General features: G+C 38.7%; 1 protein-coding gene across 1 annotated transcript in view; it reads right to left on the minus strand.

The window, feature by feature from the left end:
* Positions 1-12,240, minus strand: part of LOC138746044 (potassium voltage-gated channel subfamily KQT member 1-like) — a 325,548-nt gene that overhangs the window by 238,933 nt on the left and 74,375 nt on the right. Inside the window, exon 12 of the mRNA XM_069903760.1 lies at positions 10,886-11,048. Within this exon, the coding sequence (XP_069759861.1) occupies positions 10,886-11,048 (163 nt within the window). The remainder of the gene's footprint in view (positions 1-10,885; positions 11,049-12,240) is intronic.

The raw sequence follows: 12,240 nt of genomic DNA on the forward strand, positions 1-12,240 counted from the left end.
AGATTGCCCTTGTTCCTGCACCTCCCAGGTAGCAGAGACCACAACAGGTAGCAGAGAATCCATACAGGAAGAAATATGTCTGTACCTCCATGGAAGATAGCACCCAAACCCATGATAGAATTGCTACTAGGCCCTTGCAAAGAGCCAGAGTGCGCACGATTCTCTCCTGTCTCCACCAGACCTCCTGTCAGAGCACACACTCTTGGATTTCACCAAGCTTCTTCTCATCATCATGTTTCTTGTCTGTATGTTGATCCAGTTGAAAGCATTAATTTAAACACATCCTGATTACAACATTGTATAAGCACACTAAAAATATACTCCTGGAGACTAATCTATTTGATATTGTTGCCATTGAAGCCATTTCCTTTGCAGTGACATCAGGATTTATTTTAAAAATAATGAATGTGTGTGGTTTTTAAAAATTTTCAATTCCATTATATAAACATTAACCATCCCTGAAATACATGTTTCCTCATCCCAATAACAATCTCCTTCCAAAATCTATCTCATTTACAATACTGCGGAGTCTTGATTAAGAAAATCAGAGACCTCTCACTCTCCCCTACCAACCTCTCTCTGTTCCATGGCACTCATACTCTTGGCTACTGCCAGCAAACTAAGTTAGGGAATGTCCATGTAAAGCCTAACACTCCCCTGAGATTGCTTATAGAGAAGTATCAATGATAATGTTGAATTTAGGCTTGTCTACTTTAGTACTGTGTGTTGGGTAGAAAACACACCCATGGTCATTCACATTTGTTTTTTCACAAATTTCATATTTTGGATGTTCCAAATAGAATACAAAACTGTAAAAGCACACACTCAAAAAATACTCCTGGAGAATAAAATATTTGCTATGATTGTCAGAGAGACCGATGCTTCGGCAGTGACATCAGGATTTATTTTAAAAGTGAACAATATTTTTTTATTCTCAATTCCATTATATAAGCATTAACCATCCCTGAAATATGTTTAGAAAGGATCATTCAGTTAGACAGATAGCATGATGAAGCAGAATGAATGTACAAAATAAACATCCTGTACTAACTACTGTATCTCAAATACTAATTCAGTAACCTCACATGGTCAGAGCATAACTCATCAAATGTGCTGATCTAACAAAGTCATTAGGATATGTTTAAATTCATGCTTTCAAACAAATCAACACATAAGCAATAAAAATGATGATGGTGAAATTTCTGTGCAGTAGTTTGAAATTTTAACTCTTGTTAGACCATAAGCATTTTAATGTACAGAAGTGCATTTGGTGCCATGGAACAAGTTAAATGTGTATGCTTCTGATTAAGTGCTGTGTATTGTTTGTGTATGTGTGTGTACTGTAGTCCGGAGAAATGCTGTTTTGTCTGGTTTCATGTGCACAGCCAGATGATGATAAACTTGAACTTGATGTTGAATTCTGATTACTTATTTGAGAGATAACTCAGAAAGGAAAAGCTGAAGAAAAAGTAGTTTTGCCCTGTGCAAGAGTTGGTGAAATATTTGATTGTTAAGGGTATAGTTACTTGTTTAAACATAATATTGAATTCTGAATAATGGATTGCTTTCCAGATGCGAGAGTAGATGCAGAATTTTCAAGAATACGAGATGGCAAGGGTTTAGTGAGACCATAGTTCATGTTAGATCCATTATCAGGAAGAATACAATACAACTGCTCCAAGAGGTGTCCAATGAGCAATGCCTTACATTAAGAAACAGACTTACCACAGGCAGGATGGCATCCAATGACAAGCAGTACCCATCAAAGGCAAAATAAATTTAAGGCACAATAAGTCTCTAAAATTTCCTTCAAGAACTTTTGGGAATTATCTGGTACAGAATTGATATCCACCCACACTGTTCATCATTGAGTATGAAGCATAACTCTTGACATAAAAACATGACTTTTTAAATTGACCTGTTTCTCTATTACAATTAATTGCTCTTTGGTTATTTACTGTGAAAATTCCAGCATAAGGCACATGCAGATTATTTGATCAAAAAGCTGATTCGATGGCAAAATATATATTTTTTCTAATAATGCCTTCTGAATTTGCTCAAATTTTGTGAAAATTCAGGTGGATAAAATGTGCACAATCTAGCACCTTGATAGGTAGAATGTCAACCTTCTGAGCAGACAGGCAGAAGAAATCCTAGGAACTAACAGAGTGTCTGGTTCAAAATGAAATAGGGGAATCTGTATGAGAAAAGAGCCGAGGATTGAACTTCTGAGGGAAGGATTTTGGACTTGTTATATTCATAGATTTTACTAGCTGGTAAAGATGTAATTTATATTTTAAAATGTATTGTTTCCTCATAGATGATTGACATAGAAAAACATAGGCAATGTTTCTTATCCGTGTCCTAATTTGTGGTCGTGCTAAATACAAGGCCAGATACCTCCAAAAGAGAGAGACAGCGAAGGAACATCTCCAAGTGTTTCCTGAACAATCGCCCAGCAGAAGCAAGCATCGTACATCATCAGCACATATGCAGGGGGCAGTGACATCAACTCCCTCACGTGCTGAATATCAGAAAGTGGTGTAGAGATTGCCAGAAACCTAGACTTTGAGATGGAGGCTTTGCATGCTCATTGATAAATGAAGAACATTGGCCACAATCAATTTGTGTGTGTCATGGGAGGAGATTTCAGATTTATTGTCAGAGTACATACATGACATCACATACAACCCTGAGATTCCTTTTTCCTGCAGGCATGGCAGAATTACCACTACATGGTAATGCAAAATATAAATTGTACACAGAGTAAAACATGTAAACAAAGAACAGAAAATGAATATAACCAAACTGACTGTGCAATACGGAGAGAACAAAAAGAAAATCAATAAAGTGCACAAGTGATTGAGGTTATCGTTGAGGAGTCTGATGGTGGAGGGCTAACCTGAGCTGTTCCTGAAGCTGGTCGAGTGAGTCTTGTGGCACCTAGATCTCTTTCCTGATGGCAGCAACAAGAACAGAGCATGTGCTGGGTGGAGTGGGTCTTTGATGATTGCTGCTGCTCTCCGACGGCAGTGTTCCTTGTAGATGTTCTCAATATGGGGAGGGTTTTGCCTGTGATATCCTGGTCTGTGTCCACTACCTTTTGGAGGAATTTATGCTCAGGGTCATTGATGTTTCCATACCAGAACGTGATGCAGCCAATCAGCACACTTTCCACCACACCTCTGTAGAAATTTGCTAGGGTTTCTGATGACTTATCAAACCTCCGCAAAATCCTGAGGAAGTAGAAGTGCTGGTGTGCTTTCTTTGTGATGCCATTGTTGGGTCCAGGAAAGGTTCTTCAAGATAATGACTCTCAAGAACCTAATTGAGCTCACCTCTGATCCCCCAGTGACACTGAGTGCAAGGTTCTTGTTGGTGCACCATTCAGCCAAGATTTCAATCTCCATCTGTATGCTGACTCATTCCCTTCCTTTATATGTGGCATCGTCAGCAAATTTGTAGATAGTGTTATTGTCATACCAAGACACACAAGGTGAGTAGAGCAGGGGGCTAAGAACACAGCCCTGTGATGCTCCAGTACTGATGGAGATTGTGGAGGAGAAGGTCTTACCAATCTTCACTGATTGTGTTCTGGAGGTGAGGAAATCCATGATGCAATTATACAGTGAGGTGTTAATTCCCAGGTCTTGGAGTTTGCTTATCAGTTTTGAGGGATTGTTGCCAAACTGTAGTCGATAAAGAGCATCCTGATTTATGCATCTTTGCTGTCCAGGAGCTCCAAGGCTTTGTGTAGAGCCAGTGAGATAGGCCTGTTACCTCAATAGGCAAACTGGAATGGATCCATGTCACCGCTCAGACAGGAGCTGATCTGCTTCATCACCAGCCTTTCAAAAAACTTCATCACTGTTGATGTAAGTGCTGCTGGTTGATAGTCATCAAGGCAGGTTACTGCACTCTTCTTGGGGACTGGTATGATTGACACCTGTTTGAAACAGATGGGTACCATGCTCTGCTGGAGTGAGATATTGAAGAGATCCGTGAATACCTTGGCAAGTGGTCAGCACGGATTTTTCATACTCAGCCAGGTACTCCATCCAGGCTTTCCTCAGATTCACTTCCCTGAAAGCAGCATGCACGTTATCCTCAGATAAGGACAGGATGGGATCATCAGGGAATGTGGGGGTGCAGAGGGGTGGTTCTTTGCTGTTACTGTTGTCAAATTGGGTGTAGAAGGTGTTGAGTTCCTCTGGGAGAGAAGCTTTGTGTCTTCTACTTTACTGGATGGTTTTTTTTCCGTGAGATAGCTTTCTGCAGGTCATACCTGCTCCTGCTGTATTGATCTGGATCACCACCAGACTTAAATGCCTGTGATCTGGGTCTCAGCAGGTTCCAGATTTCATTGTTCATCCAGGACTTCTGGTTGGGGAAAACCCTGAATGATTTGGTGGGGACACACTCATCCCCAGCTGCTTTGATAAAGTATGTGACAGCCTCAGTGTACTCGTTCCAATTCTCAGCAGAGACCTTGAATATTGCCCAACAGAGAATGGAGCACAACTTGATCTGCTGCATAATATTGAAGTAGAGCAAAAACTCAATTAGATAAATGGATAAATGAGATAGTGAGAAAATTAATTGTTTATCTACAGCTAATGTGCAATAAAAACAATATCCTAAAAGGCTGATGGAATATTATCTTTTAAGAGGATTGGAATATAGAAAGTAACTAATTAATGTTCCAGTTTTACAGATTTTTAATTAAACATAATGTTGTTAAGACATGTAGTGAATGGTTTTAACCACATTGATAAATACTATTTTTAATGAGGAAATATCAAAATATCTGAAGAACACATGGACTCATATGTAAAATCACATTGAAATATTACATACACCATTTGTATTTTGTTGAGGTTAGAGTGACTGGAGTCATCTAATCAAGATCTTTTAAAAGTCTATGGGGTTCAATATTGAAAACCCAGAACTTGTTTCCTCCAGTTGAGGAACCCAGGATTACAATTACTTTTAAGCAAGTAGAATTGAAATAAAAAAGAATGGCTACAATTTCCCTTCTACAAAGGAAAAAAAATCAATAATATTAATCTGTTTCATCATTAATTATTTTCTTTAGACAGAAAAATATTGTTCTACAACCCAAATGAGAATTAAATGCAGATCTAAAATGTATTTGGAAATACAAAAAGCATAATTTTAAAAATGTTTCAATAAACTAAAAAAACAATTAAATGTCATAAAATGTTACAATTAGCTTTGTTAAAGTATCCTGCTTTGCATTAAATATGCATTTCAGTTAGTTCATTTCAGTTTTACAGGATTTTTTTTCAGTTAATTAATAATCTTAACAGAAACAATGCATGGATATGACATTCACCAATTCCTCAAAAAGATTTTATTTACTTCACTGCAGATATTTTGGGGAAAATTATGGTGATTTTATTCCATCTTTTCAGATATTTCGCTATTTAACACTGCCATGTCACCCTGAGGACAATCACATGAAATTAAAAGAAACAGAAATAGGTATTTCCTCTACCATCAAGTTTATGAAGAAGATGTTATTAGAAGGGGTTTTGCTACAGAGAATCTCAAAAATGAATTGAAAATCAGTGAAAGGGGGCATTTGGATAAACAAAATTAATTATCTTAAAAGATAGCAAAATCGAAGCTAATTTTAACTCTCTCTTCTCTTTGGCTTGGTTTCGCGGACGAAGATTTATGGAGGGGGTAAAAAGTCCACGTCAGCTGCAGGCTCGTTTGTGGCTGACATGTCCAATGCGGGACAGGCAGACACGGTTGCAGCGGTTGCAGGGGAAAATTGGTTGGTTGGGGTTGGGTGTTGGGTTTTTCCTCCTTTGCCTTTTGTCAGTGTGGTGGGCTCTGCGGTCTTCTTCAAAGGAGGTTGCTGCCCGCCAAACTGTGAGGCGCCAAGATGCACGGTTTGAGGCGTTATCAGCCCACTGGCGGTGGTCAATGTGGCAGGCACCAAGAGATTTCTTTAGGCAGTCCTTGTACCTTTTCTTTGGTGCACCTCTGTCACGGTGGCCAGTGGAGAGCTCGCCATATAACACGATCTTGGGGAGGCGATAGTCCTCCATTCTGGAGACGTGACCCATCCAGCGCAGCTGGATCTTCAGCAGCGTGGACTCGATGCTGTCGACCTCTGCCATCTCGAGTACTTCGACGTTAGGGATGAAAGCGCTCCAATGGATGTTGAGGATGGAGCGGAGACAACGCTGGTGGAAGCGTTCTAGGAGCTCTAACACTCATAGAAATGTATTGAAATGCAAAGTGTTTCAAGAACATTTTGAAGTGCAAATTGTGAAGATTGTTTTGACTTGCAGGCAAACAGCGCCACAATGAGGTTTAAATTACAAATGCCAATTTGCTACAGAAACAGATAATTGTATTTCATTATATATCTTGTAAATCAAACCAATAAACAATAAAATTAACAGGAATCAAGCAATTCAAAATGAATAATCACATTCAATATATTCATTGTTTTTTGAGACGTACAGCACGGTAACTGGCCCTTTTAGCTCATGAGTTCCATGCTGCCTTAATTACACCCAATTGACCTACAACCCTGGTACATTTTGTAGGGTGGGAGTAAACCAGTGCACCCAGAGAAAACCCATGCAGACACGGGGAGAACGTACAAACTCCTTACAGATTAGAACCCTGGTGGATGGCGCTGTAACAGCTAATCGCTACAGTAACCGTGCTGCTCTGAACCGTGTCGCAAATTGAATCTCAGTGCTTTGACAATGCCAGTATATGATGGATTCTGCCATTGTCAAAGCACTGTGATTCAATTTGTTTAGCAACTTTAATACACACAGATATAACAATTCTCATCTTAAATAGTAGCAATTACAATTTGGGGTGGAATCTGGGCAAAATTAGATTAAAGGACCATATAACTCCATTCATTTAGAGTGAGACAGAATATAAATGTGCAATTTTCTGTGCAAAATTGTCTCTCCAGTGTTTTTTTTGTGTTTGCCATACTAAACTACCACAAAAGTGGTGATCATTCAGGAAAAAGGATCCTGCTTTGAACCTAGAACTGAACTTTCTATGCAAATAATTGAAGATCAAATTTTAAACTATTTCAGGAAGAATACAATATGATCATCAAGTAAACAAAAATTTTCAATACTGCTCCAAGCCTTGTGTAAAAGAAAATGTGAATAAATCGTTAACTTGCCCTAAATTTTTAAGCATTTGGGCTATTTGCATGTTCTGGATGTTTATTTGAAAGCTGTTACAATTCACTATTTTTATCACATTTTCCAAGTTAGAAATTAGGTTCAGTTATTAGCTTTATCATTTTCATAATTTTAGACTGCAGTAAAAGAGTTGACAGAATACATTACAGCCAGTTGTCGATCCAATAATATGTCTACTTACCCAAGCCGAATTTTCTCAAGCAGCATTGATGAGATACTAAATACAGATTTGGCAACATACAATGGTAATAACTAATGGTTTAAAAAAAATTCCAATAGCTATTCATCACAGAGTGTTTCTACGGGCATCAGACTTTGACAAGTTCACCAATAATGTGTTATATACATGACCTGTAATTACTTGCGTTGAATAATGACTTCCATCTGTTACCCTAATTCATTTGACATTAACTCTCTATGTACGCATTTATTCCAGTTCAAATTTCTGAATAGAGATATTTATATTAACTTCAAGTGGAATCATTTATTCCATTTGCTTTTGTTTTATATAAAGTGCAAACTACAATCTATCCCAAATACAATAACCAAAATACAGGTGGAATGAGATTTGGTGCCAAAATGTAGAAATACATTTCATACATGTAGTGCACTTGTAGTTTCTGCTCAAAAATTACATCTGGGGGCAATAAAAATTACAGCATGAATTATAGCTGATCCACTATTGAAGAGGGCATGAGCACGTGCTCAGCGAATATCCACCAGAATATGCAAGAGGATCACCAGTCATGTGACCTAACAATTTGCAATGGAGGTTTGACATTGGTGTTGCCATTCCTGAGCTCAATGCTTCAGCTAATGCCCTTCTTTAAACATGCATGGCTGAATAAGTAATCGTCAGCAGACAGAAACCTCCACCAATGCTATTTAAAGAGATCATCAACTACTGCTGGGTTCATTGATGATTGATTTCTTTGGCTGCTGCAATGATTGTACAAGTGTTTGGTGTTTTCTGGGGTCACTTAAAATTGTTATAGTCTACAGGGAGTGATGTTGCAGGTGCCAAAAGATTTCAAAACTTCTGCACAAACCAGTTGCTCCAGTAAATGAACACAATATTAAGTATTTCCCCTTAGAATATAGAATAACATGCAAAATGCACAGCTAGAGCAGGGAGTGGAAGAAGTACAGTGGACGTCGAGCAGGGGTTCATATCCACTCAGGGAGCTAATCCTTAATGAGGAACAGCACGTGAGAAACAAGAAGCCACTTGAATGTTCTCACTAAAATCTCTCATGCAGCCACATTACATTACCCTTTCAAAATTGAAGGCCATCTTCAAGTCCTGCATACCAGCTATAACTGGTGTTAGCCACTTACATTATTGGCCCATGACTAAAGCACACATTCATTCAATAATCTAGTTGGTACTTGCTACATGTTGTAGAAACACACAAAAATGCTGGAGGAACTCAGCTGGTCTCACAGCATCTACAGGAGGTAAAGATACATGCCCAATATTACAGGCCTGAGCCCTTCTTCAAGGTATAAGCAAAGAACAGGAAGGCATCGGAATAAAGACTGAAGACTGGCAGAGGGAGGAATCCTGACCAACAAAAAGTGTTAATTGAATATGATAAGAGGAAAGGTGAGTATTGGTTTTGGCTCTGTGAAAGAAGATTGGGGGAAAATGGGAGAGAGAGAGAACAAAAGAGAGCTGGAGGAAAGATGACAGGAGGAAGAAGAGTAGGGAGTGGTTTTAACAGAAATTGGAGAAGTTGATGTTAATGCCAGCTGGAAGATGAGGCATTGTTCCTCCATTTTGCAGGTGGTCTCAGTCTGATAGTGCATGAAACCAAAAACAGACATAACAGCAAGGGAATGGGATGGAGAATTGAAGTGGGTAGTGTTATGTGCAGGACCAGCAGCATCAGAAATTCACCAAGACAGTATTATAGTTTTCTTTTATTAATAATGAGTAATAAAATTAAAACCAAAGGGTATGTATGGTTACATAAACTATTATAGCTTAGGCTCAATTCTGGAAAGTCATTCAAAAATTCAGTCTTAAAAATCCTGTGTTGAAACACAGACTCTTAAATTGATGCCCAGAAATAATCACAAAGGAGGTGGGAAAGACTGAAAATTCACGAATCCTTGTTGAGTTTCTTACTGAGAAATATCCTTTCAGACAAATGGTTGTCACAACACTCCTTTTCCTTGCATAGGAGAAACAAAACGTGTGAATTCCACAATGCTACGTACAGGTCAGTCGAAGAGATCTTTCCTTTGGTCACAGCGTGGTTCAATAATCCCCCTGATGGAGAATTAGCCGAATTGTCCATTTCACAGTCGCTCCACCTCAATGTTCCATGAGATGGCTTGGGGTCAATAATGAATGCTGTTTCTCCAGTGTCCCACTCACATGACTCTCTCACTACCTGTGTCCCTGGATAAAGCAACAAATGTTTTTTTCTCTTCCTCCAGAGTATCAACTTTTGGTATAGCCTGTACTAGATGTTGCCACCCAGTCTCTCCATAGCTGTGAATGGTTGCAGCCAGTACTAGCCCTTAAAGAGATACTCACATTATATGAAATGGGAGCTTATAATAGTGGCCACTGGGAGATCCACAATATGGTAGCAGACAAAGCCAAGGCACTTAACAAAAAGATCTCATAGTCTCTCTGATATAGATGAGACCACAATGGTAGCAACAGATTCAGTAGATGACCCCTGCAGATTCACAAGATGCCAGCATCGAATTCTATTTTGCAAACATATGGCCATTCTTAGAGACTATTCTGTTTCTCCCTCATGGTTGCTTGCAGGGTTAACAACAAAATCAGAAGAATATACAAAGTCAAGTAATCACACAACCAGTAAATCAGCCCCTTTCATTTGTCTACCGCAGATGCCATGTCCTTGGCCCTACACATAGCCCCGTTATATCCAGACAACAAGGACATCTATGTCAGTTGACCATTCATTGACATCAGCTCTGCCTTAAACACAAAAGAACCAAATAAATGCATCCTCAAACTACATGACCTTGGCCAACTGGATCAACAATTTGTCCGGAAGGCCACAGTGAGGACTGGTAACAGAACCTGCTCCATTATCATCCTCTCAAACCAAGCCCTAATGCTATGTATTTTGTCCATGCACATGTATGATTGTCTGGTGAAATTCTGTTCCAACACGACCCATACATTTGCGGATTACACTACTTTCAGCTGGTTATTGTGCATGTTTGAGGATTAGGGGATTGAACTGAGCCTTGGATTTTTTTTGACAACAAAAAAAATAAACCAACCATATCAACTATCGTAGAAAAATCTAATGTGGTTGGAAATTTTGAGGTGAACTCCCAAGATTTATTTTAAATAATGCATGAACGGACAGAGACACGAGTCCTCATATGTCATTGGCTGAGAATGTCGTGGTGGGAAGCTTTAGAGAACTGCTCTTAGAGAATCAGTGAAGTGGAATGGCTTGCAAGGCCAATTAATGGTTAACCATATTGTTGTGGGTCAAAGGATCAGAAATAACCTAAAATAAACAAGGCAGACAGATCGTGATTACTCCCACCACCAAAGGAGTGAATCCTTTTACAGTGATCATCAATGCTGATACGATCTTTTATTCAAAATGCATTATAAATTACCATGGGTGGGATTCCAAAATTAAAATTTATATTAAAAAATTTACCTCTGGCATCATCAATAAAAAAGGTGACTTCCTTCTTGTCTTCCTTTTCATCAATATGGTCATAGGTTATCTGTGGTATTGAAAGAGCACGTTCTCCAGTATTCACCATAAATGCTGTCTCAGTCTCCTGTCCAGTTTTGCATTTTCTTTTATATTTCTTGAGCTTAAAAAAAAAGAAAAATGTTAGTAAATATTTTGCAACAGCTACAAGCATGAAATTCTTGATACCATACCTCCTTTGTAAAAAAAATAAATACGCGCAAATGTAGAGCAATATTAGTGATGCTGCTCGTGGGCTAAATGGGCTTTCAAAATGGGCACCTAGATTGCATTGGAAAATTAACTCTGCCTCATTCCATATTCCTTCCGTAAAATGTTATATTTTTGCACGTCCATTGCTCAAGTCCAAAATTCTTGCGTTATCAGGTTTTTCACTCTGACCATACAGCGTATCTCTATATGTACTGTGCATATGACACCTGACGATATTTTTCCATACCCCAATGAAGAGCTCCAGCCTTTACTAATCACAGACCACCAATGGGACAGGAATTACTTAAGGTGGCATGTGAGTGGAAATAAAAAGTTTGAAAACCACTGCTTTAACCCAGTGCTATTTGTACTTTTATTTTCAACAGAAAATAAATTTGTTCTATAATTTTTATAATTCATCAAAATAAGGAACATTAACTGTCCAGTCATTAAGAGTTTACTACAAGAAAATGAAAATTTCTGTACAGAAATTACCTCAATCAATGATCAAAATACATGGAAACTTGGAATAAATATTGAAAAAAATGGTTGAGGCTTCCAATTTTAAAAACACTCGCATCAACTTCAGAATCCGAATTTATTGTCATGAACAAGCCATGAATTTTGGTGTTTTGTGGCAGCTTCATATTATAACCATCTTACAACAATACTATAAATAATAAAAATTTTAATAGTAGTGCACGAAAAGAAAGGCAGTGACTTTGGTTCATTGATTATTCAGGAACCTGATGGCAGCGGGGAAGAAGCTGTCCTTGTTCCCCTGAGTGCTTGTCTTTAGGCTCCTGTACTACTTTTCCTGATGGTAGCAGAGTGAAGAGGGCATGGTGGGGGTCTTTGAGGACAGAGGCTTCTTTTTTAAGACACTGCCTCATGTAGATGTCCTGAATGGAGTGCAGTCTGGTGCCTATGATGTTGCAGGCTGAGTTAACAGCGCCTCCATACCAGGCAGTGATACAACCAGCCAGAATGCTCACCACAGTACAACTGTAGAAGTTTATGAGACTCTTCGGTGACATACTGAATCTCCTCAGACACCTCACAAAGTGTAGCCATTGGCAAGCGTTCTTGTGATTGCATCGACA

The sequence above is a fragment of the Narcine bancroftii genome, chromosome 11 (assembly GCF_036971445.1).
Source record: "Narcine bancroftii isolate sNarBan1 chromosome 11, sNarBan1.hap1, whole genome shotgun sequence".
Lineage (NCBI taxonomy): Eukaryota > Metazoa > Chordata > Chondrichthyes > Torpediniformes > Narcinidae > Narcine > Narcine bancroftii.